General features: G+C 44.0%; 3 protein-coding genes across 5 annotated transcripts in view; 1 reads left to right on the top strand and 2 right to left on the bottom strand.

The window, feature by feature from the left end:
* The window catches only part of LRP6 (LDL receptor related protein 6), a 116344-nt gene extending 115963 nt beyond the window's left edge, over positions 1–381 (bottom strand). Inside the window, exon 1 of the mRNA XM_053977922.1 lies at positions 135–381. Coding sequence (XP_053833897.1) covers positions 135–189 — 55 coding nt within the window. The 5' untranslated portion in view covers positions 190–381. The remainder of the gene's footprint in view (positions 1–134) is intronic.
* A 7190-nt stretch (positions 382–7571) lies between these two features.
* Positions 7572–17783, bottom strand: MANSC1 (MANSC domain containing 1). 3 transcript variants are annotated; one of them, XM_053977926.1, is made up of 4 exons: positions 17731–17783; positions 12078–12256; positions 11600–11740; positions 7572–9808 (listed from the first exon to the last, which is right to left on the bottom strand). In XM_053977926.1, exons 2-4 carry the CDS (start codon positions 12169–12171, stop codon positions 8817–8819), a joined length of 1227 nt encoding a protein of 408 aa, XP_053833901.1. In that variant the 5' UTR covers positions 12172–12256; positions 17731–17783; the 3' UTR covers positions 7572–8816. The 3 variants fall into 3 exon arrangements, with proteins under 3 accessions (XP_053833901.1, XP_053833900.1, XP_053833899.1); XM_053977925.1 differs by lacking the exon at positions 17731–17783 and adding an exon at positions 17084–17237; XM_053977924.1 differs by lacking the exons at positions 12078–12256; positions 17731–17783 and adding an exon at positions 12586–13003.
* A 96-nt stretch (positions 17784–17879) lies between these two features.
* BORCS5 (BLOC-1 related complex subunit 5) overlaps positions 17880–25658 on the top strand; it is a 57341-nt gene continuing 49562 nt past the window's right edge. The window contains exons 1-2 of the mRNA XM_053977282.1: positions 17880–17987; positions 18397–18540. Of these exons, the coding sequence (XP_053833257.1) occupies positions 17930–17987; positions 18397–18540 (202 nt within the window). The 5' untranslated portion in view covers positions 17880–17929. The remainder of the gene's footprint in view (positions 17988–18396; positions 18541–25658) is intronic.

The raw sequence follows: 25658 nt of genomic DNA, 5'->3' as shown, positions 1-25658 counted from the left end.
GCCCCCGCGCCGGGCCCCGCGCCCCGCCGGCAGCCAGGCCTCGCCGCTCCCCTCCCGCACGCCCAAACATGGCCCCTCGCCACCAACCCGGCAACTTTCCCCCTGCCCCTCCCGCCGCCGCCCGCCCCGCTTACCTCGCATCAGGGAACAAAAACTGCAGGCGAGTAGGCTGCGCAGGACGGCCCCCATCTTCCCTCCCTCCTCGCTCTCACCGGCGGGGAGGCGGCGGCGGGGAGCAGCACCTCCGCTGCCAGTTCATGCTTCCAGGCGGGCGGGGGAGGCGGCGGGGAAGGGGAGGGCGGGAGGCGGGGAAGGGCGGCCGGGGGAGATCCCCCCTCGCCGGTCCCTAGCAGGCCACTGGCCCCGGCGTGCCGCTGCGGGAGCGGGCGCTGCCCTCCATGCCGGCTGCTGCCGCCGCCGCCGCCGCCTCACCGCGACCGCCGCGGTCCTTCCCCCATCCACCCCTCCGCCTCCGCCGGGCGCGCACAGGCGCAGGGATACAGTCCTCCTCCTCCCTCTCCTCCTCCTCTTCCTTTTCCTCCTCCTCCCGCGCCGCGGCCGGCCGGCTCCCGGCGCAGCGCCCGCCCCCGGCACCGCTCCCATCGGGGAGGGCGGGAGCGGAGGGGCGGGGGCGCTGGGGCGTGCAGCTCCCCTCTCCCGGGCGGGATCGCGCACACGCCCCGGCAGCTCCGCAGCCGGCAGAGCCCCGGCAGGGCGCGCGGCCCCGGGGGGACTCCCTAAGGGAGGGAGGTGAGCGGGGTTACGGCACCCCCCGAGCACAGGGACGGGGCGAGATGGGGGGCGGCCGCATTCCAGCGGGACTACTTTGCCTCCCCTCGCCCCCTCCGCCGCCTGCGATGCGTTTTCTGGCCCGTGAGGACGGGACTACTTTCTGCCACAGAGCTGCGGCGGCGTCCGAGAGGCAGCACAAAGGCTCCGATCCCGATCCCCATCCCGATCCCGATCCCGATCCCGATCCTGGAACGGGCTGTAACGCCGGAGCATCGCCCGGCGGGCGGGCGGCAGGCAGGGCGGCAAAATGAAGTTACGGTCCGTCCCCGCGGTGTGCAGACTGAAACGCAATAAATGCCGGCCTTTCCCAGAGCAGAGGGAGCAGGCGTCCCTTATCAGCAGGAATTGCTGCCCGGCTGATGTAATGATGCGTGATTTATTTCCCAGCGCTTTCGGGGGTGCTCTGCGTTATTGTCCTCCTTGCTAAACTAAATGTGCTGGGCTGGGTTTGTGCTGCTTAGAGTGGTGTTACCAATAATATGAGTGGCCAACGTGCTGTGTTTAAACATAGTCTTTTCCCCTCTTGCATAGTTAAGATTTTGTAATACACCCTCAATTGAAAAAAAACTTCCCTCCTTACTTTGTTTGTTCCGGATAAACAATGTAAAATGCAGCTTTCTTGCATTTCCTCTACATGAGAAAATCTACTTCATTATTTCAACGTGTCTAAACGTTTTCATTAAGTCTAGATGTCTATATCACATTCTCCCTCCCTCACAGAATGTGACAGCTGGTGAGCAGAATAATGATATGAAGCAGAACAACTTAGAGCAACATTTGAGGCACTTAAATTCCAAAATCGGTATTATTTTCAGGATTATTAGAAACTCACAGTAAAGTTTAACTTTTACCTTCATATGTGTTCAACATATATTTTCATAGCTTTTCTTGTTATTACAGTAGGAGATAACATCTGGGCCAGATTAAAGGCCTGGGCATTGTAGGCTGACTCTAAAGGGCTCCTGGTGTCATGTGATATTATCAGACTCTCAGCTTTTACTGCAGAATAAATGTTTAAAATAGAAGAAAATAGAGGTGTTTTTTTTGTTTTTTTTTTTTTGTTTGTTTTTTTTTTTTTTTTTTTTGTTTTTTTTTTTTTTTAATGAAGTCCATCCAACCTTCAAGATTGCAAAAAAAAAGACTTTGAAAATGTAAACAATTCGGCTCAACAGCAATATCTGCCTGAGGCCAGGTCTACATTACAAAATTTTGTCCTTGACTGTCTGCTGGGTGAAATAGCCTCCTCTGTTACTGTGCTGTCAGCTGGGAGGATTAGCAAACTCGAGCAAGATCCACATGGATAATAGATGGGAAGACTTGCCATACAAAAATATATCCTGGAGAAGAGAGAACCTGTGTCCAATCCTTGTCACCTCTAGATTTTGCAGGAGCAGGCAAAAGGAGCACACATTTATATTTATTTTCACCGTTTAAAAGGAAAATGGAGTTATTGTTGATTTGAGGTTTGGGTTTGTTTTTTTTTTTTTCCCCTCACAGTGTTTCCTTTTTCCATACTTGTAGTGTTCCACAATCTGTCACTAGCCTCTTGAGAAGTATGGCAGGTCTGTAATGAGTTCTTTGTATCTTAATCATACAGTGCACAGCTGAGGAAAACCTCAAGCCTGCACCCCTGCATCACAAGAACACATTTCTTCACATACCATTCCCTCTCACATCTTGTCTGTTTCTGCTGGAAACACTCTGGTGTCTTGACTATCTCCCTTGGGAGCCTGATCCCCTGCCTGGTTGCTCTGACTCTTAAAGACATCTTCCCTGCTGCCCAAGCTGACTGGTTTTACTTTTAGCTTTTGAATACTAATATGCTGTCACTTTGGTGCATTTTGCCATTTTTCTATAATTCAAACCCTTTCCTACTTGGATTTCCTCTAAGCCCATTAATGATTATTGGCTTCACCTCCCTCAGCCTAGTCCCTTTTCCCACAGGCTGCCTAGAATCATTCACCTTAGAAAGAGAAACCTTCATTTGCTGGCTCAAATCCAGCTGAGGCTGAGAACCTGGACAGCTTTATTCTTAACTCTGAACTTGGATGGTGGCTCAATGACCCAAGAGTTTTCGTGGGATTATTTTTAAACTTGGGCAAGTTCCCTGGTTTAGTTGGTGGCTCAGCTTCACAAGCAGTTGTGTCAGCTCCTGGGACAGCAAGGGACAGCAGTCAGAGCTCATGAAACCAGCAGCAACTGCCAGAGTCACTCTGCTTTTGGGCTGCACCCCAAGTTTGAGTAGAGTCAATGGCATCTTCTGTTGTAGATGTCGGCGAACCCAATGGGAAGAATGATGATGTCTGACTTAGTTCAGAAGGCTGAATGACTTCTTTATTATAATTATGCTATAATACATTAATATACTATATAAAAGAGGATACTAGAAACTACATGCTACTTTCTCTAACTATCATCTCTAACTACTAACAACTCATGACCCTCTCGCGCGAGTCCAGACACAGGTGGATCCAATTGGCCATCAGGCCCAAACATTCCACCATGATCCAACCAAGCGATCATTCTAGGTAAACAATTCTCCAAACACATTCCACAAGAGAAAAACAAGGAGCAGAAATAGACATTGTTTTCTCTTTCATTTCTCTCTGTGTACCTTTATGAAAAATCCTGAGAGAGAGAGAGAAATGTGCTTGCCACAATCTTCTGTAGAGCCAGAACCAAAGTCCCTAAGGAGCAAAAGCTGTTAGAAGAAGATGGATGCTCAGCAAATGAATTTGTGGCTGTCCATATGACAGAAGCCACTATCATAATTAGCTCTCTCACAGAATGTTTCATCAAGAATTAATGGGCATAGCATGCTGAAATGCTGGTCCCACTGAAGGCAGTGGTAAAGTTCTCACTGATTTCAAAAGGGCCAGGGTTTCATACTGAAAGTCAAGTTTAAGTCCTCATGCCCCCAGCAGGAAAGTCTGCAGCGCAGGAGCTGGGGAAATGGGATGTAATGTTGCCATCCAATGATGCCTGTTACAACCATTTCACAGAATAAAATAGGACATCCTGAATTGTGACATCATTGTCATCATCTTGCCACATTGCTTAGGTCATACAGTTTATAAAGAAAAATGTTTCATCCAACTCTTCCTCAAAACAAGGTCAGTTCTAATAAATGTGATAGAAATGTCTGACACAGTTTATCCTATTCCAAGAGTGCAATGGGTTCACTATAGCATTCCTTCTTCAATGAACAGAGGACCAGATCATAGAATAATCAAGAATTTCTTCCTAATATTTGCCTTTTTCCAGTTGGAAGCCATTCTCCCTTGTCCTATCACTAATGCCCTTGTGAAAAGCCCCTCTCCATCTCTAAGCCCCCTTCAGGCACTAGAAGGCTTGAAGCCCCATCTTCTCCAGGCTGAATGACCCCAACTCTCTCAACCTGCATTCATGGCAGAGGTGCTCCAGCCCCGAACTCATCTTTTTGCCTTGCCTTGGATCCAGCAGGTCCACATCCCTCTTATGTGGGGGCCCCAGAGCAGCATGCAGGACTCCAGGTGAGGTCTCCTGAGAGCAGAATCACCTCCCTCAGTGATCATGTTTTCCTTCTTGAAGTTCAATCACAAGCATTGATACTTTTCCCCTCACTTTTCCTCCTGTGCCATATGAACTGCACCTTTTTACCAGGATATAGGTGCCTTATAAGCAGATTTCCTTGAACAGAGTCATCTCTCTAGTCCAGCAATTTTCTCCAGTCATCAAACCTGACTTGTTTTTGCCATTGCTATCACCACAACCAAATCACAGCAAAATTAGCACTTCCACTAATTCTGTGGCAATTTTCCCATCAAGTAGCCCATCAAATCCCCCTTTTTTATCACACATGGAGTTGCATTTCCTCCTTGCGTTTCAGTACTATTTTATTATTCCCCAGCTCTTTCCTCCCCCTCCCCCCTTCAATACCCATCCTTTCTTTCCTATCTTCTCTACCAGAAGAGGTTGCCTGGTGCAAGAAAAAATGTGGCTAAAAAAAAATCCTTGCAACAAAACCTTCACAGAGGAGAAGGTGCTTGAGTTCAGCAGCCTGTACAGGCAAGCTAGTCTAACAGAAACCCAGCAATATCCCCACAGGGAAATATGAAATAAGATGACCTGGAAGGCTTGGGCATTTTCTTTGAGACTTTGGAGGAGCATTTGGACTTCTGCTGGTGGTGCATTCAAGGTCAGGCTGTCTACCTACTACTTCTTTTCTCCTCTCCCATCTCCCAGGGAATTGAAAATAGCCCTTCCTGAGGTCACGTTTCTTCAGCAGTCATGTTTTTTAGTGTGAACCATGCAGGATTCTGATTTTAATTTGGCACTGCCCACCAGACCACAGGGCAAGTCCAAGACTTTCCTTAGGAATATTTAGCTGTGGCTACATTTCAAAGCCATATTACAAAAATGTCATTTGAGAAAGTTACTGTTCTAAAATTTGTAAAGTGCTTTAATGCTATGTTGATACAGCAAAACCATCCTTTTAAAAGAGCTCACATTTCAGGCTGACAGACACCAAAACACTATTTTGTTTTAGCTTGCTCAGCTTTTCAAAACCAGTCAGCATCTGGGCTCTATTAACCATAACATGCGTGCCTTTTAAGCAACAACAATTTAAGAATATTTCCTTTTCAACCCCCTTTCAAACCCCTTCAGCATTTTGCAATATGCATAGTATTTAAGAATTCTACTTTGCACTACAACCTTTGAAGTTGAAAAATTAGTAACTGGTAAAGCCTTGTACATTTTCTTGCACTCTTTTAGTCACAGGGATTAGTAACTAGAATTTATGCCTATGGTCAAGAAAGGTAAGCCACAATAATTAGCAATCTTTCCTACAACAGTTTTCAATCTTTATGTATGTCATATGGTGTGACACACCATGTGTGTGCAGAGAAGAGCTCATTTACCACCTGCACTAGCCACTTCTGGGCTAAACTACTCTACCACAGACTGCAGTGTATGGCAAGTAAAGAGACCCATCCCTCTTCATTCAGACTTTGTGAGGAAGAGTCATTTATGTTTCCTGTTTGTATTTCATATTTATAGCCATGTTCATGTTATATTTATGTTGATATTAATATCTTTATATTATATATATAATTTATATTATATATAATAAATATATTATATAATATAAATATAATAATTATAATATAAATATTATTATATATAAATATTATAAAATATAGATATATAATATTATATATTATATAAATATAATAAATATATATACATTATATGTATATATATAATGTATATATATATATAAATTAGTCTGCAGTTCAGCAAAGACACTAAGCACCTCAAGAATACGGGTGTGGAGCATCAACCATGGTATCTCTTCAGGGGTGTTGTTTTTATGAGCTGTTAGTCAAGTTCTCAAAATAGGCTAGAAAACCACGCTGAGTTTCTCAGAGCAGGAAAGATTGCCCTCTAATGGTTAATCTCTAGGTCTAATGTCTGCAATGTTTTATTAAGTGCTCCTCTTCTATGTGGTTTGTAAGGTAAGGCCACACAAATGCAAGATGTTGGAACTATTTATTATTTAAAGGAAAACTCAAATCTTTGTTATACTCTTAATTGAGGAATAAATTAATTATTAAAAACAAAGATGAAGGCATATTCTTGGTAACATTCTCATTAAACTACCATTAGCCAGGGTTCCTCAGAGGAAGAGGGATGCCTCTGACAATTCAGAACTATTAATCATAATGGATTTAACAAATTTTATATTTCACTGTGGGAAATGTTTCAAGGTCTGAAAAAAATAGCACGAAAGATATCCAGTTTATTTCAGTATCTTAAAAGCTACTGTGAATGCCCTAGAGATCGATCTCACTCTTGCAGGAGTAAACTTCAAGGAACAAAATCCTTAAGAAAGTCTTTAAATCAACTAATCACAAGGCATTGCCTGTTACAGCAGGGATGCCTGTGGGTCCTTAAGCTTGCACTGGCTGCATATATAAAGATTTCTGTGGCTTATGGCCTGTAACTCATTCTTCACATGATGAGGGGATGGAAGAGGCAATTATACACAGCTGAAGTGTCATTCACTGCCTTTCCATTTTCATCAATTCTTTAAATAATTTCTTTGCAGTGTAGATTTCAATAAATGCTCTTCTAATATAGCTGGCAACTAAATGTAGATAAATAACAAAGGAAAACTCAGAGAAAGTAAGACCCAGTCCCCAAATATATTTATTAAAACACTAGTGTCTGCTATGAAGACATTATTGAAAGATGATAATATTCTATTTTGGAATAATTAGATTATATTTTTTTCTCTCAAGAAGAAACAGTGATTAGAGTGAGGTTGCCCAATCCATTCCTCATCCTTCCTTTTTCTACCCTCTCCGCAGTCAAAACCACAAAGACAGTATTTGGTCACGTGGATCTTTGCATAAGAGACAGGGAATTGTGTCTGAATAGCCCTGACTTGTAAAGCTCCTTCCAATGCCTTTTTCAGTGTCAGAGCTTTGCAGTTAATGCAACTTCTACTATTTTTTTTCCTTATTGCAATTGTAAAAAATCTAATACCTTTACAACAATTTGAAAAGGGCTTACACAGGGCAAAATCCCCGTTTAATCTCAGCATATTAAGAAATCTTTTTTTTTTTTTTTTTGAACAATACATTTAAAGTGCTATTTTCCCAAAACACTTCTTTCTTTCAAGATAACTAAAGTTCTAAATGTTGAAAGGAACTATGATTTAGAGTCCTATCTTCACTTGTGGTTTAAGAATCCTGGCACTTTAACAGGAAGAAACAGCTAGTATATGTGTGGCCTAACCATTGTCAGACTTAAACAATGTAGCAGACCAGCTGGTTTTATATATAAAAAGCAATTTGCAGTCTCCATATAGTAAGAATTCAAGTTCTTGACACAAGGAACACTGACTTTTCTTTGATCTCTGAATAATGGAATTTTCAGAGAATTTTTCTGCATTTAGTTATTTAGAGCTTTCAGAAAACTTGCCTTGAGGCCATTTTTTGGATCACACCTGTTTCCCACCACACTAAGCTCGACAGATCTAAGAATCTCTTGGATGTGAGTCAAATTTCATATTTTGTAATAGAATTGTTTCCTTGCATTCGTGAGGCACCCTTCCTTCTCTGCTGTGACGTTTGCTGTTGATCATGCCACCTGACATGAACACTGAAATCTAGCCTTTCATTCTAAAACCAGTTTTGGACTGACTGCATGAGAAGGGAAATTTAAGTAACATGAACTGGAAGTTGTGTGGCAGTAGATGTTCCCACTTACTCTCCCTGTTGAAGAGTGAGGAAAACATAAAATCATAGAGTTGTTTAGGTTGGAAAAAAAGTAGAATATCAAGATAACTGTTACTAAGCAGCCATGCTTATTACCAGCCACATGAAGGGGACACTGGAAGTGAAGAGGGTGTGCTTTGAGAGCACTCTGATTTGCAGTATGTAGTTTTAAGTATACCTGTGATGTATGCAGAAGAACTTTAAAGATATGTATATAACCATAAACTGTATTTAGATAAGGAAAATTAAATTATGACATATGTAATGTATTTTTTTCTGTTTATACCCAAAACCATTTGGATGCAAAGCTCTATTACTAAGTATTCCTTTAAAGATACAAATAGGGTAAATAGGATTGCCAGGCAATTGTATAATGCTCCAGTATTTGCTGCAAATAGCAGTGAAAACACCCATGTGCTGCACAGGTACTCAGTTTATTAGGTGTACTTCAATTTCACTAATCTTGTCACAGTACAGATTAAGCTCATGAAATGCTTTTTCTCCTTAAATATAAGACCTTCTTAGCTTAACTTGGATTTAGATGTTTACTCTCAGGATTTAGGAATAAATCAAAAATGACAGACATTATAGTTCAGCACAGACAGAGCATTTCTTCTCACCACCAAACCCATCTCCTGTCTCCTGCTTTCCCATTAGAGCTCGAAAAAGGAATCTGAGATTTCAATATCTACTGTTCCATTTCAGAGTTCTCCTCTCAAAAGTGAGAGATGCTCCTCAAAATTTTATTCCCTCTCCCAGTCAGACATCAGCATACATTCCATTGATCAAATAATCCAGCCTGGTGTAATGCCTCTTCTGAAGAGATTCATGGATTTTCTTCCCTGTCAGCACAATAACTAGCAACAAGAACATCACCCCAAAAAACAAAGCTGCTACAAGGCTGCTTTTTTCCCCCAGCTGAAAGGCACCTTTCGCTCTCAGAACACCTTCTGACAGGGAGCTTTCTGAGTCAGATGGGTTATAACCCCAAAGGTCATTTTGGGAAGATGCGGGGGAATCGCTGGACAGAATGAAACCTGGAAAAGAAAGGAGAGTCACATGGCTGGTATCATTGGAAGAGACAACTGTTGGCTCAGGAGCCATGGCTGGAGTCCTTAGTCCTGATAGGGCAGTAGCAGATCCAGATTTCATGGTCACCTGCACGGTTGTAGAAGGAGAAGCAGAATTTGTGGGCTTGGAAAGAGGAACACGAGTAACAGTGATGCTGGTGGCAGGGACAGCAGGTTTAGCTGCAGTGGCTGCAGCAGGTGGAGAGGCAGCTGTGGTGGGGCTGGGTGTGGTTGGTTTGGCAGCACCAGGATGCAGAGAGGTTGTAAGAGACTCCAGGTGGGCAGTACCTGCTGGCACAGGAGCAGGAGAAGCGCTGCTGGTTTCAGGGGCACCTGCAGTGGTGGGGAAGGAAGCACTGGGGTTTCCAACTGGAACAGCAGAAGCCGTGTTTGGTGGCAGATTAATTACCTGCTGCCTTGAGATGGGGTCTAAGCTCTCAGATTCTTTTGCTCTTTGAGATTCAGGAGAAACTGTGTGAAGTTCCATGTTGTCCAGATGCTTGCCTATGTGATTCAGGAGTTCAGATGCCTGATGAAAGATAGACTGCTCCAAACTGGCAGTGTGATTCTGATGGATATTCTGACTGTGAGAAATAAAGGTTCCAGCATCCGAAGGCAAAGAATACTCATTAGAAGAAAAGTTCTCAGTTTTGATGGATTTATCCTCTAGGGCATGAATGTCTGGAAACAGAAATACTGGTATTTAATTATTAAATCTATTTTTGACTAATGTAGGCATACTCTATTTGTATTTCTTAGAAACATTTATGTAAGGGGGCTATAAGAGATAATGACTAATGAAACTTCCTTTCTTTAAAATATGCACAGTGACATTTAAATTCTATGTCATAAAAGCTGTCAGCCTCAAGCCTAGTCACATAACAGTGTTCTGTGCAGAAATACCATGCAAATAATAATCCTAAAAGCTATCTGATTTTACAGTATTTTTTCTACAGTATTTACCTGATTTACAGGTATTATAGAAAGTATTTGGCTGAGCATAAGCTCTTTGGAAAGAAAGGCTAATTGTCAATTCATATTATATATATAATTTTATAATTTTATTTATAAAAATATTGAAATATATACAATATATTCATGATAACCATTCAGCTGCTGCACAGAACATTTAAAAGGGAGCATGCTCTCAAGTAGTTCTGACTCTCACTCATCTCTTTTTAATATTGAAACAAAAAAGTTTGTTAAATGCACTGGACTTGAAATAAATAAAGAAGTATCTTTCCCCCTTTCATCTTGGTCTTCCGTGTAACCACGTACAGATTCTCTTATGAAAGAACAAAGTTTGCAACATTTGTTGGTACCGACACTGCTCAGGTGCTACCTTTGAAAACTTGCCAAGAACATTAAACAAGCTAGCATAATCTTTCCACAATTAAATGTTCACAGAAAATCAAACCTCCAAAAAGAAAGTGTTAAATACAATCAAGTTGTTCACTCAGCATTGCATTACATGCCAAACAAAAGCACAAGCATGATCGTATTTCTTGTTTCTCTGTTTGAAACCCCAATGTTCTTCTAGGGCAGAAAGAGCTGGAGGAAAGTGTAATTTTAGTAATAATTTTACAGAAATGCAGTTCATTTGTTGCACATTGCTTTTGCACGATTCCTGTGAGATTGCGCTTGCACAAAAATGCTTGGTAACATTACGCGAGTAATCTTTCTATGTATCATACTGTTGCTCCTTGCATAGTTCCTCTTGGAAAAATTATCTTTTTCAGCAGAAGTTCGATCTCTCAAGCAGCCATATAAAAACCACCTTGGCAGGACAGTCTAATTATCAGTTTCTTATCTGAGCTATTCAAACAGGTCTGGTGCAAGTCAACGTCAATCAACAAGTAGGCCTTGCTATTAAAAAAAAACAGCATAGGCCAGAGAGCAAGAAATTTCTGAGTGTGCAGCCCACATGCCATAAAGCTCTGAGTTTAGAAAGTTTGCTTCTGCACTTCAGGTTCCCTAACTGAAAGCAGAAAATAATAATTATTTATTATAATAATTATTTATTATAACTGCAAATTATTCATCAGTGTAGCATGGGTCCTTTAAATACACAGCTGGCTACAAGGGCATGGTATTTCCATTGGTTTTTGTGATACTTTTCAGTATTGTGTACAGGAAATTTTCCTTCTTGACTATATCTAGATGGAAGCAGCTTCTTTTTGTTTTAAGCAAGGACAAATTATGAGGATTTCTGAATCTAATGTGAAGGAATATTATAAGGGTTGGGACATTACTCCAAGCTGGAAGCTGGGCCCACAAAGGAGCTCACCACACAACTGCCCATCCATCCTCCACAACGAAAAAGAGACATATTTTTAAATCATAATGCTTGACTTAGAACACTGTACTAAAAATATGACCTTCAAACAGTTCCTGATCACTAGTGAAACTTCACAGGTGCAAAAGTCATTTTGCAGTGTGGTGTGGGGGCTGATGGCTCTCGGTGTTATTTACCTGTAGTTATCTTGTAGCTCACAAGTCCTGTTGCAGGTTTCATTGGACAAGCCTCAGTGCTAGGACAGTAAAACAAGTAGCAGTTTGGATGTGTTCTTGCTCTTGCAGCATTAAAAGTAATCAAATTGCACTTATTGTCTCCTGCAAAAAAAAAAAAAGTAAATGCCTGTTTCAGCAGTAAGAACTTTTATAGCAGTATGGTAATGAGATCTAGTTTGTTAACTTTTGCTCATGTGAGTAAGAGGAAAACTACTAGCATAACATTCCTACAGGAAAAAATTGCCAGGGACTGCAGAAGAATGGCCCAGGGCCAAAATATGAAAGGTCACACCTTCCTTTTCCTGTACAAATAAAGTTGGGGAAATTATGAGTCTAATCTCTCATCCTCCCCCCATGCATACCACACCAGCACCACTTTATACAACAATTGCTCACTTACAAATTCTGATAAATCTGAAAACCTCCTTGATATACTCACGAGGAAGAAAATTATTTAGACATTTTTCCTTATTACATCTCAGGAATCGCTTGGCTAGCTGCTGCTTTGGGGGGGTCACCTTCACCACTGTCATTTCTAGTTGCTGCTCTACTCCTACTGCTCCAAGAGCTTGATTCAAACCAGCTGTCTCAGAGGAGAGTGACCATTCTCATTTTTGGCTAAAATTAAATACAATGCAAAATGTCAGCCACTTCTAGTGCATCTACTAAACACAGCTTACGCACCTTCGGGGTTCGGGATTTGGGAGGTTTTAACGCTTAAAACTAACGCTGTTTCTGCGATGCAACTATTTTCCTGAACACTACAGGGTCTTGCGTTAAGATCTAACATCTACTGGCAAAAGAAGGTAGCAGCCGCAAGATGGAACTAAGCGCAGCCTGAATGAGAGGGTAAATTCCGTGCTGAATACGGACAACACCAGCACCCCACAAGCCCAAACTCCAGAATTATTCTCCCAGGCAGCGGCGGAGAAGGAGGCCGACGTTACCTGCGAGCCGGTGCCCCGAGCAGCAGGCGCGGACACACGCACCCGCGCTGGGGACGCGCAGCGGCTCCACGCCCCGGACGCCGCGGGGCAGGGACAAGTTTATATCGATGATGGAATTCTCCATCTTCTCCGCGGAGCACTCCTGGCTCAGCGCCGGCCCGGCCATCACGCAGGTGATCGCCAGCAGGCGAACCGGCCAGCGGCTGCCCCCGCGGGACATGGTGACCCGGACCGGTCCCCGCGGGGCTCCTCCGGCACGGCCGGGATTCGCGGCTAGTAGCAGCCCTGGGAGCCGCGCCGAGGGGTCTCCGCTGCTCCCGGGGCGGGCACGCGTTCCTAGGGCACCTTCGGGCTACCCCCGCCCGCAGCGAGGGGTCGGGAAGGCAGCGGCGGAGCCCGGCCGGACTCGGGACGGCGGCTCGGGCAGTCCCGGCACGTCCGGGAGGAGGGGCCGTGGGAGGCGGGCCCGGGACGCCTGCTGCCCCCCTCCTGCCTGCCTGCCCTCCTCCTCCTCCTGGAATTCCTGCTTACCTACCTACTACCTTCCTCCTGCCTTCCAGCCTGCCCTCCTCCTCTCTTGCTTCCTTCTCACTGCCCGCCATTCTCCTGTCCCATTCCTGCCTTTTCTCCTGCATTCCCTCCTTCTCCCTTGCTTCCCCTTTCCTGCCCTCTTCCTCTTCCTGCCCTTCTCCTCTTGCCTGCCCTTCTCCTGCCTTCCTCCCGCCCTCCTCCTTCTGCGTGCCCAGAGGGGCTGCGAGGGTATTCCCGCTCCTACAGCCACTCGCCGGCACCAAGGGTCCTTCCTGAGCATCAGACACAAAGGCAAAACCACCTAGAGGAGCTCTTAGTGATCAGGGTGATAATCTTTTGCCCACAGTCAGACTTTTCCTCCACCTGAGATCTGCTTTTGGGAGCTGTAATGAAAGCGATTAATATGCATATCCTGGACTAAATGGACGTGGACATATTTACATGTGTGTGTAAAAGACTCCTTGCTACCTGAGTAATCCTGTTCAAATCATAACCAAGCACAAGACATTTGTGGAATGGGAAAAAAAAAAAAAAAAAGAACAAAAAAGCCTATCTACTGGGACCCCGATTGGTGTCTTGGCCATTCTTCTGCCAGCTGTTTCAGTCAACTGCTTGCTTAAGTCATGATTTGCTTGGAAATTTTTCATTTCCTCTTTTTTTTCTTTTTTTTTTTCCTTAGTATTTTGGGGTAGTGTTTAGGGTAATGTTTAGAGTAAAAGTAGACCAAAGGAGTGCAAAGAGTAAAATGATTACAAGATAAGATTCCTTCTTTTTCCAGAAAGAGATAATTTTCTTTTCAGAGATGTGCATTACTTGAAGAGATCCCAAAGGGCAGGTTAGTGTATATATTGTAATGGTTAGATACCAAGGCATGGGAGGCTGTCTTGTTTTTCATGCCCAGCGAGTTCCCTTTGTCAGTACTGCTGGCTGTTGGCTTTTATTTGGACATGAGTGTTGTGACTGAGCCCACCATCTCATTTTGCATCACATGGCCATCTTGGGGCAATTAATAATGTTTGTTTGTGATTCCCGCAGTCTTGGTGGGATGGTTTCTTCTAAAATTTTCAGCTGCACTTGTTTAAGAAAATGTTTCTTTCTAGCCCTCTTTTGGTAAACTGGTGACATTTTCACTGTTAAAAGAAAAAGTCCCAAGAGAATCTGAACGTTAAGGTGTTGCCTACTAACGGCATCACACAGTGAATGAACAGGGGAATGAATACTAAAAGCAAGCACAGGTATTACCCTGCTATGTATTAGACAAAGGTGCAGCTTCTGCCTTTGCTTATGTAGAGGTGGTGGAAGAAGCCAAGCAGAAAGAAGCTGAAAAATAAGGCTAAAGGTCTGGCTGAGGTGGTCAGAACAGCTGAAGAAACTGGTTTTTCACCTGAACTGTTGAGATGGAGAATGTGAGAATATGCACAGAGACTGCTGTGGTCAGACAGGCATAGACGACCACGGGAAAATGAGAAGGGCTGATGTCATCTACAAGCAGGGCAGAAGAGATACTGGGGATAACATGACTGCCCCACTCTGTCCACCATGGCAAATTTCTGCTCTTCCTGGTGGGGCAGGCACTCACTCTCCCTGGGGAGACCAGAAGCAAATTGGCCAGGCTGCTGAGGTGCAGGGAAGCCAAGGTCCATCAAAAGCTACGCAGAAACCACATCCACTGAGCTAGGAGAGAGCCAGCCTTGCCCAGCAGCTGCTGTGTTCCCTTACCACTGCAATGGGAAGAAAGGGAGGCTGAGAGAGAGAGAATGGTGGGACACCACTAGCTCTTAGACATAGTGCTAGGTCACTAAAGTTGTTTTCTGTAGAGCATCTCTCTGCTTTGGAGCCAGTGTTGTACATGGTGAAATGCTCAGGCACAGATAAGATGATATTGTGATCTATTCAAACAGGTTACAAAAGCACCTAGTGCAGCATACAGCCTACAGCTAGCAACAGCTTCTGTTGGATTGGGATTGCCTTCCCATAGCCTGGATCCCAGTAACTCTACTGAGGTCCAGTCCTCAAGAGATAGGAGCATCATTATTGTGTGAGATTAAATCTTGGTGGAAATTAGCAAAGGCAGCCAAGAGAAACGGTGCCGAGTTTGGTGCAGAGCTTTGGATGATGTTGGGCTTTGGGAGTGAGCAGAGAAAAGGCTTTTTCAGAAACCAGCACAGGCCAGGGCAGTTCTTATTTATAGACAATTCTTCTGTCATAGGCATGATGTGTTTGCTGATTTGATTGTCAAATATGAAAACAGTAAGTCTCAAATCTCAAAGTATGTTTCCTTTTCATTTGCAGTAGTGGTTTTTTTAACTTTTAAATCTTGTTTTCCTAAGCCTGAGCTGCCTGTGGACTTTTGATCTGGGCTGCTTTTCCCTCACTCCTGGCACATGGGTATATAAGGGCTGCTGGAGATGGGTGTTACCCACACTACTCTGCTCTGTGCCCAGCACTTTGGGGTTTGGCAGGTTTGCCTTGGTGCAGAAGAATGAATACATTTAATTAAAAAAAAATCACATAATCACAGAATTGTTAGGGTTGGAAAGGACCTCTAGAGATCATCCAGTCCTGCCCCACTCAGAGCAGGTGGCACAGCAATCCACATTCCAGGTGGCTTTGGAGTTTCTCCAGAAGGGAAGACTCCACAACCTCCCTGGGCAGCTGTTCCAGTGCTTGCCATCCTCAATGGGAAGTAGTTCTTCTTCATGTTGAAATAAAACTTCTCGTATTTTAGTTTATGGCTATTGCTCCTTGTGCTGTCACTGGGCACCACTCAAAAGAGGCTGGTTCCTCCTCTTGGCACCCCCTTTAAGATATTTATCTGCATTAAGGAGATCGTCTCTCAGTTGTCTCTTCTCCAGACTAAACAGGCCCAGCCCCTGCAGTCTCTTTGTAGCAGGGCATCTCACTCCTCACAAGAACTTATTTGTTAACTGGTCAGACAACTCAAACAGGACAAGCTGTCTTGTGGTAGGTCATTTTGGGGCCATGGGGTTAACATGGGTCTGGCATCTCCCAGCTGCCATTAAATATCTCACTGTCCAAGTGAGATCTGGAATGATAAGCTGGATTTCTGACTGACAGACACCTCACTTTACAACTATAAAAGCCACACCAAACTTCCACAAAGCAGAAATCTTCTACACATTTACCTGGAAATGTGTGGAGTTTCTCCCCTGAACGGGGACACTGCTTTGCCGATACTCTCCTGGAGGCTGAGTGAAGGAATCTGTGAATGTTATTGACCTGTCAGTGGGAAGTAACATATCACTCCTAATACTATTTCTTTTGCTACCTTTAATAGACGTACCTTGATATTGTGCACTGTTTTATGTTATGCTGTAATCTACCCCTAGTTGTTTTAGTTTTATACTGTGTAGTAAGTAATTCTGATTAAGATCTTTTGTCTGTTTATCACTTGTCTGTTCAATAAATAATTCATTTTAATAAATAGACCTGATCTGCCATGACTAGGAACTTGTAGGCCAGAGTGAGTCCTTACATTTAAACGGTTGCCAAAATCTGAGCTATGGCAGAGCTTATCTGAAGCTCCCACTCCTCCCATGGCACCCATCTTATAGGAGAGATGCTCCAAACCCACATCATCCTTGTGGCCTCTGCTAGACGCTCTCCTCACCACAAACTGGGAAATGAGCTCTCTCACCCAGTTTGCTAGGTTAGAAAGCTGACATTATTCAGCACAGACATACGTGGGTATTGCCTCACCAAACATGTTAATCAGTTATCAAAACTTTTGACTATTTATACATTTTGGTAAACAAAGGAATTCATTGGTTACCAGTTATGTAGTTCTCTTATTAATTAGTATTCTATCTTCTACTGGTTAATGATTCACTCGTTTTTCATGTTAATTAGTCCACATGATCAGTTTTTCTCTTCTTTTGGGTCAAGGAGTTTCTTGGGTTGGTGGCCTGTGATCAGTGGTTGGAGATCCCCCCCCTACCAGAATTACCTTTTCCCACTTGGAGCTGATTTCAACACAAACACTGAGCATCCGCGGCCGGGCCAGGGAGGAGATTGTCCTGCTCTGCTCTAGGCTGGGGCAGCCTCATCTCGAATATTGTGTGAAGTTTTAGGTGCCACAATATCGGAAAGACATTAAACTATTAGAGAGTGTCAAAAGGAGGGCACGAGGATGGTGAAGGGCCTTGAGGGGAGGCCCTGTGAGGAGCAGCTGAGGGCACTTGGTCTGTTCAGCTGGAGGAGACTGAGGGCAGAGAGCGCAGTCACAGCTTCTCCTGAGGGGAGCAGGAGGGACAGGACCCAGGGAACGGCTGGAGCTGGGTCAGGGGAGGGTTAGGTTGGATATCAGAAAAGGTTCTTCCCCCAGAGGTGCCGGGCACTGCCCAGGCTCCCCAGGGAATGGTCACGGCCCCAAGGCTGCCGGAGCTCCAGGAGCGTTGGGACAACGCTCTCAGGGATGCACAAGGGGGGATTTTTGGGGTGTCTGTGCAGGGCCAGGGGCTGGACTCAATAATCCTTGTGTGTCCCTTCCAACTCAGGATATTCGGTCACAGGCTCCTTTTCAAAGAAATATAACTTGTCCGGTAACACCGAGGAGCGCAGAAGGGGACACAGCACTACAAATATTGGCCTCACTAGAGCTGAGCAGCGGAGGAGGAGTGTCTTCCCTGGCCACACAGATCAGCGTTGCTCTGCCGCCCGCCGAGGCCTTGGCGGGGCAGCGCCGAGCAGCCTGAGCCGGGCCCCGCCCGCCGGGCGGAGCCGCCTGACCCGGCGCAGCCGGAACCCCGTGGGCGGTGGCGGCCCCCGCGCTGCGGCGGACGGAGGCACCGCCATGGGCGCGGAGCAGAGCGCCGAGGCCGAGAGCCGCCCGGGCGAGCCCAGCGCCGCAGGTCGGTGCCTGGCGGGGAGCGAGGGCGCGGAGCTGTGGCGGCACAGCGGCTGTGGAGAAGGGAAGGGCTCTTTCTCCGGGAGGCAGCGGCAGCGCGGCCCGGCCCTTCCTGTGACGGCGCGGGGGCACCGCCCGGGCCGGGGGAGCGGAGCCGGGGATGGGGAGCGCCCCGGGCGCGGATGCGGAGCTGGCGGAGCAGGAGTGAGCGGGCCGTCAGTGCTGCAGGTGTTCCGGAATCAGCTGTTCGCCGGTGGGGAGAGGGAACGGAGCTTAGAGCCCTTCAGTGATCTCGGCAATGTGCTATGAAAAGCATAGCTGTGCAATGTTAAATAGAGCGATATTCGCATAGGGTTGGATTCTGGTGTAATCTGCTTGTAAAGTTGATTATTCCCTCTCCCTTCAATATCCAGCATCTCCGTTGCCAGCCAAGCACCGAGCAAAAATGGACGACATTGTGGTCGTAGCCCCAGGAACACAATCCTCACGGAATGTCAGCAATGATCCAGATGTCATAAAACTGCAGGAAATTCCAACTTTCCAGCCCCTTTTGAAAGGTAAGTGATCGTTTTTCCTCTGTTTTTAAATGCTTTCTTTTTTTTTTTTTGTTCCTAATGGCATTTGTGTATCCTGAGGTTTCTACTGAAGTTCATGTTTCTGTCCCTATTTTTCACTTCCTCTCTTGTTTTAAACCTTAGTCTCTTTTGTTATGCCATAATTAATCCCAACCTTCTAAACAGTGGGTGAACTAGTTTAGAGGTGTGCTGGTAATGTTCTCTGCAATGGAACCATCTGCTGTGAAGACAAAACAGCTCCAAGCATACCAGCTTGCCCTGTACCACTGGTTGATGAGAGATGCTGTGTTATGTTCTAATATATAATGGATGATGGTCTCCTGTTTTGCTCTAATCTTTTAAAAACAGACTATATATTACTCTCAGAGTCATAGCTACCTGTGTATGCGTTCAGCTGTTTGAAATCAAGGTACCTTGAGGGAGTTTTCAACACAGACCAGATTTTATTCTTGTTTTTTGTAGTAGGGTAGATGGGCTGAGACTTTTCTTTGTTTCTTTTCTTTTCACTTTTTTTTTTTTTCTTTCATCCCTCGCACCCATTCTTTGTTTCTTCTGAAACAAAGGAAAGCGAAGATTTCAATCAAAGTTGTTGAGCCTGCAGTTTAACAAAAAAAACTGGCCTGTGTGTTTTGTGGCCTGGCTTCTAGCTATCTCTTTTTGAGGAAAATGCAGAGTGGCCTTAGCATCTGAAAAGGCATCACTAGAGGTAATCTACCAGAGGTAGCATCACACCACGACTTTTTGGACAGAAAGTATTTACTTTTTGTTTGTTTGTATATGCCTACTCCATGAGGGTACTGAAACATGCCTAAAACTTGTAGACATTATTATAGCCTACTGGGCCATACATTTAATATTTTATTGGGCACTTTATTTTATGAGTAGGTTCTGGATGTGCATGGCACTGACTGCTGTTTCCCTGCAGAAGGGGCAAAAAGAGAGGCCATGAAAAAAAAGCAGAACACGCTTCGCCAGTAAAGCACATGCTTTGTCCTGCTTTGTATGTAAGACAGAACCAGGGTCATGCTAGTGACAGCTTGACATGTAAATGCTGGAATCCAAATCCCTAAAAGAAATTAGGAAGTTTTAATATGAGAGAAAAAAATTTAGAAGATGCTACAATATCTGGCACAAAAGTTGTGTGTGTATAAGAGTGTGATGACAAAGAGTTTCAGTTCCACCCAAGCTCGTGAGCAAACCTGGGTTGCACAAGACCTGTGGAAGGAAGTCCTGGGAAGTGAGACTGGTGATCACTTCCAGACGTGTTGTTCCTGTGAGGCTGTTAGAGTCTCAAAGATCTCACAAGTCTCTCAAGAGTCTCAAGGCTTGAGGAGGGAAGTGAGAAAGAACAGAAAGCTGCAGCCATGTGGCTGAAACGCAAAGGCTGGAGGTTATAGCCTTGGATGACCAGTCCAGGTCAGCTCCTAAATGTGCACCCTTTAAGTTGTCTTGGTGGCTGAGTTGCTTTTTCTGGCCTTACTTTGGACCTGAAGGTGTGGATGTACAATAGAAACGTTCTCTTCTGTTTTTGTCACTTGGCCTGCTGCTTCCCTACAAGTCTCCTGAGACGTGGTGACATCTGGTGACTGCTCAAGAGTTTTGCATGCTGAATCACTTTTGTGAACACCTTTTTCAGCCTCAAGTATTTGTTATTACTTGAACAACCAGACTGTGATACTTGTGTTCACTACAGCAAGTAGTGTGGGCCTGTTGAGCGAGTTGACTCTTGAGAGATGGCAGATCTACCACAGGCCCACTTGGGAAACTGTTTTGTTTTGGACTGGTCTCTTATCTGTATTCTTCCCATGCAAGATTGTTTCTGGAAAGGTTGAAGAAGTTTCGAGATCTTTTAGGAGCTCATTCTAAAAGCTTGTGTCTTGTGATCTACCAGCTTGCAGATGGACTTATAGTCCCTGTGGACTTCATTGTTCTATTCAGTTGCTCCTTGCCTAAGCAAAGCCAAGGGGTTTTATTTTGCTTTTGAGTTTCAAAAGGGTAATAATCATTAAATAAACGGACTGGAAAGGTACATGGTCATGTTAACACTGCATGTTCTTGAAAAACAAATGCCCTTGTTCCTCCTAGCCATATTGAGTTGAGCTTGTGATCAGTGAACCTGGAAATCTTTACCATTGTGCTCTCTCACTTGGAAGAAAATGCCAGTGTCCTGTCCATTACGTCTTTCATTCTTGCCCTCGACTTCTACAGGGAGAATTGCACCTCAGAGTTACAGCTATGATCCCTTGTAAAAAGTCCCTCTCCATATTTCTTGTAGGCTCACTTCAGGAACTGGAAAGCTGCTGTGAGGTTGCTCTAAGCTCTGTCCAACTTGACCTTGAAGACTCCTCATCATAAAAAAAAATTTCTTCCTTATGTCCAATCTAAACCTACTCTCTTTGGTTTAAAACCTATCTCCTTGCTCCTTCATTGCAGGCCCAGATAAAAAGTCTCTCTCTTTCTTATGAACTTTATTTGTCTCTGGAGGTTTTCTGGGGAAAGAAACATTTTTCTTGCTTATGGCTAGAATTGTGCACTGGTAAAAGGTATTCAGCATGAAGAAGCAATAGAAACAGAGGTTACTGTATCACTGCAAAGGCACTGTGTGAGCGGCAGAAACTTCCTTACATGCTGTGCCTCCTCCTGTTCTGTAGGATTTTGTAATTAGTTTCCTCTCCAATCTCATTTCATGGTTCTTCAGGTCAGCCTGGTGTTATTGTGACCATCTGAGAATCCTGACTGGTTGACAAAAGCTGCCAGATAGGCAGTGACTGTCAGCTGCTGCTGGCAGGTCAGGGAGGACTGTGACCTCCCTCTGGTGGATCTTGTACATTAAAATTAACCCCTAACTAAAACAGCACCTGTAGTAACTTGAAACAAACTTTTGATGACTTGTCCCCTGTAAGTACTGGTTATGTTTTTGTGCTGTCCTTTCCCTTGTTGTTTCCTCCTTGTTTGGAGGAAGCTGTTTTGGCAGCATCTCTTGGAAATGTGGTACACTGGGTATTGAGCTTACTGTGAGTTCACTGAATATGGGCTAGTGGTTATTTAGAAACAATGCAGCAACCCTGGTTTATGTTCTGACTTATTTCTGGAGGAAACCTTAATACTAAAATAATAATTTTAATGCTAGATACTTAGCTGTTGAAGCTGTTGGTGGTGCCTACTTGGCTTTCTGCAAGAACTTTGATGTGCTGAGCAGAAATACCATGTGGGAGGGAGTTAACTGTGTCCTGGCTTATCAATTTGCCACAGACTTTAATGAGGAGTATCTGCATGCTGGCCAGAGTACCTTGAAATCACTACTAATAGGCTAAGGTGAAAGGCAAATAACTGCTTATAACATCTAAAATATCCAAGTGTAATCATAATTGCTAACAGAATGTGTAATCTCTTTATGTTGGGAGGAGACTGGAAGTCAGATGCATCTGATTGATTAGGTAGAGGAGCTAGTGTGTTCTGCTGGGGTGTAGATGGTGAATCTTTCCAGACAAGGATAAGCATGTAATGGGAAAGCACATGGAGAACTCTTTTCTGCCCTCAAGGATTTTAGGCATCAAAATCTGGATATAATTTTTTCTCTTTCCTCTCTCTTCCCTTCACATTTGTGTACTTTTATTCATCATTACTGCCTTGTTCATAAGTTAAGACTTGATTGAGTCTTTGACTGAGGGGCCAGTTAAATTTATCACTTTTTTTTTAATGTTTCTGTTGGCGTCTTTCTCTGATGGATGTCCATCCGTTGAACGTGATGTTTTCTATCAATGAAGATTGCATGCAATGAAATATTCATGTCTGGGAGATACATTTATGCCCTGTACATCCATACTGTACAGACCTGTCTTTACTGTATATACCAGCTGTACAAGTGTAGGTTGCTTCATGTGATGCTGCGTGACCCCCCACCCCGCTGGTTTTGGAATGTTTGTGTCTTACTGCTGGACCAGCAGCAGCATTGTATTGCATCACTTTTGAATGTTGAATGTTTCTGTTTGATCTTAGGCTTTATAGGAATTAATAAGTTTATCCAAGTCCAGAAGGTTATTTGGTTTTGGGCCAGTTAGTTTATTGAGAAATATTATGCTTACCCAACAGGATGTAAATTATTGCACCCTAATTATTGATTTTTTTTCTGTATGGGTGCTGATTCCATCAAGTGACTATGGTTGAGGTAAAAGATGAGAGGATGCTTCTGTATGTACTGCCTGTCTGCAGTTAACTGCACTTTCTGTAACATCACATCATTCAAAAACTCCACTCTTGTATTTATTTCCTGCCCAAACACTATCAGAAGAATAAAGAGCAGATTCCAGAAAGTCGTATGTGTAAATAATGTGCCCCTTTTCTAATTAGTGTTTCACTTACTAAAATAGTATAAAAATGAAAAAGGTTTTAGGGTACAAATGAAAAAGCAGGTCTGCTCCAGCCCTTAGCCTTGTTATCAAAACAGTGTGGGAGCTCAGCTTAACCATGTTCTCTCTAGATAATTGTGTAAGATGAGATCACCTTGAAGTTTAGAATCAAATTTGATCTGCCTCTATTCCTTTCTTAGGGCATCTTAACAAAAGGGAAAATAGGAATTTTGTGGTTCATTTGACTTAAACAGTGAGGTCTAACATACTGAATATTCCCTCTGTTTTCCATGTGGGGCTGGCCATGGTATGCTTGGCTTGTTGACACACCCTTGCATGCATAAACCAGAAGATGTGCAATTGCAAATTCAACCCTGAGATGCAGATGATCTCCTGGACATCCTGATTTTCAGTTTGCAGTAGTAACAAAGTGATGAGTGGTAATGTTAGTAGGGAGTGGAATTGCTGCCTGTTGTAGCTGTGCATAGGCACCACTCTGCCAGCATGCCTGCAGGCTGAGCTAAGGGGCACTAGGCAGCCTTTGGTGGGAGCTGCTAAGACACTACTCAGCCTGTGGCCATCCTTGGAATACTGTATGCATATTATTGTGGGAGATGTTTTTCTTTTTTATGGTGGAAATTCTTATCTTTCAGCAATCTTAAGCCTCTTGAGAATTTCTGAAGATGGCATTGCAGCGATGTGAGCACCTTCTGTGTGTGAGCTGGTATTTTGGATGCTTGTGGAGTTTTTTGTTTGAGGTTTTCCTGTGTGTATGTGTGTGACTGTTTACATAGGTGCTTTTAGCTGTGTTGCACATGTCTACTTCTCTCATGTTTTAAAATATTTATAATATTACAATTATGTGTGTAATTGTGGCACATAATTTCGGAGAAGACACAATATGCCCAGGCTGCCCCTTGATGTGTTCATTAAATGCAAAATGTGTATTATCTCCTGCCAGCCTGTTGTATTAAAGATCCAGTATGACTATGTTTCTTCATGTGGTAAAGAGTTGAAGGGCAAAATTAAGTGCACTTGCTACTTATGAGAGGTTTCTTAATGAGGTTAAGGGCAAACAGTAAAAATAGTAGGCTGCTGTTTGAATACACTTGTGTGGGATTTTTGTGGGTTTTTTTAATATGCTGATGCATATAGAAATGACACTCTTGAAAAGGTAGGCAAGTCTGTACTAACGCAGTGAAAACTGAGACTTTGGGGTCCTATGCTGCAATTGTTAGTTGGGATGTCCTGTGGAATTCACTTGTGTAACTTAGACAGCAGTATTGCAATGTGAAGTGTCACTCAGTGTTGCAGTAAAAGACCTGAGAAGCCCAGGCATTAAAATTAGATTATTTTCACCATGCTACATCAGCATGGCAGTGATATATTTGTGCCCAAGGGAAAGGCATAACAGCAAGTGGGATGTTGGGACAGCAGCACAGGCTGTTAGTGGGTAACTGCTGTGCAGGAGAAATCTATGCATTTCATGCCTTGGGAGTAAGGAAGTGCACCAGCAGTCCTACAACTCAGGCTTGCAAAGTCCTTTCTCTGTTTTCTGACTTGCTGTTTTTTACCCCTGTAGTTAAGAAAATGGATATTGAGATTGGAAAGCCTGCAGTCTAGGTAAGTGCCACAGGGTGTCAGTGGAATACAGAAGAAGTAGCAGACATAGTTGAAAAGGGGTGGAAACCTTGCTGAAACAGCACGCTGGAAACTTTTCTTTTCAAGCTCTTTCCATGAAACATTTGTGTTCTATTTGCACTGGTACCAAGTGACCAAGGTCTTGGTGACCTTGCTGGGTTTGGTACCCATTGGACCTGTGTGTTGAGGCACACAGTGCTTTTTACTGAGAGGCAGCTATAGGCTGAAACAGTACTAGGTCTGTGAGGAGGAGATGGTGCAGTGATGTTCAGCTGAAAACCTTTCAGGAGGCTCTGTGATATTGAAAAATAGAAATTTTGGGTGCCACTTATTTTTGGTTGTTGCTACTAGCGAGTTTCTACATGTGTGTGGTAAGAAAATGTGTAAATAGATCAGCAATAATTCAGGTGAAAGAATTTGAGGTTCAGAGGCTGTCCATGGCTCTTGATCCTCACCTCAGTACACCATCTGTAACAGGGAGTTCAGTAGCTTTTTCTTGACAACACTGTTTTGATCATAGGTATGTTGAAGACCAAGGTGATCTCATGCCAACAGTGGTGCATAGTAAGTGCTTCCCTGGTGGCCCATTGTGCTGAGAAAAAATGTTTATTTGCCACAGGGTATGGAACTTGGGAACTGTGTCTAGAAAATGATTGCAACACTTTCCTTCTCCCCAGCTCAAAAATGTTCAGTTCAACGAGGTCTTTCCAGTTCATCTCCAGCCCTACAAACCAGTGTTGCTGTGAGAGTGCAGATCATGGGATGAAGTGTGTGAGGGGTGAGACACAAGTGAGAAGGGTAAAGGGGAAGAAACAATGTGTCTGTTAAGTGATAGCCTAAAATTCCAGGCTTTTACCTCACCTTCCTCGTGTATGAGTACAGGTAATCTCACATAAATGAAAACATTTGTTTGGGAGGATCTTTGTATTGATCACATATATCTGTTCAGCTAAATCCAGTGCTTTGCTAATTCCTAAGTTATTTTTAGGAGAGGGAGTGTAGAAGAGGAACGTCTTGAACCTTAATCTCTCTTGCCTTGGAAATGTCATGAAGGTATCTTGTGTCCAGTCTATCATGCCAATAAAAGCCCTTTGAGTTGGCAAGGGATTT

This window comes from Vidua macroura, chromosome 5 (assembly GCF_024509145.1).
Source record: "Vidua macroura isolate BioBank_ID:100142 chromosome 5, ASM2450914v1, whole genome shotgun sequence".
In the NCBI taxonomy this organism is placed as follows: Eukaryota; Metazoa; Chordata; class Aves; order Passeriformes; family Viduidae; genus Vidua; species Vidua macroura.
This window is presented reverse-complemented; position numbering and strand designations above follow the sequence as displayed.

Excerpts from the sequence above, each read along its gene's own strand:
- MANSC1 (XM_053977924.1), bottom strand. The coding sequence starts at position 12,805 with ATGTCCCGCGGGGGCAGCCGCTGGCCGGTTCGCCTGCTGGCGATCACC. Across the intron at positions 11,741-12,585 it reads CTCGGGGCACCGGCTCGCAG|GAGACAATAAGTGCAATTTG; the intron begins GTAACGTCGGCC and ends TTTTTTTTGCAG. Across the intron at positions 9,809-11,599 it reads GAGCTACAAGATAACTACAG|ACATTCATGCCCTAGAGGAT; the intron begins GTAAATAACACC and ends TTCTGTTTCCAG.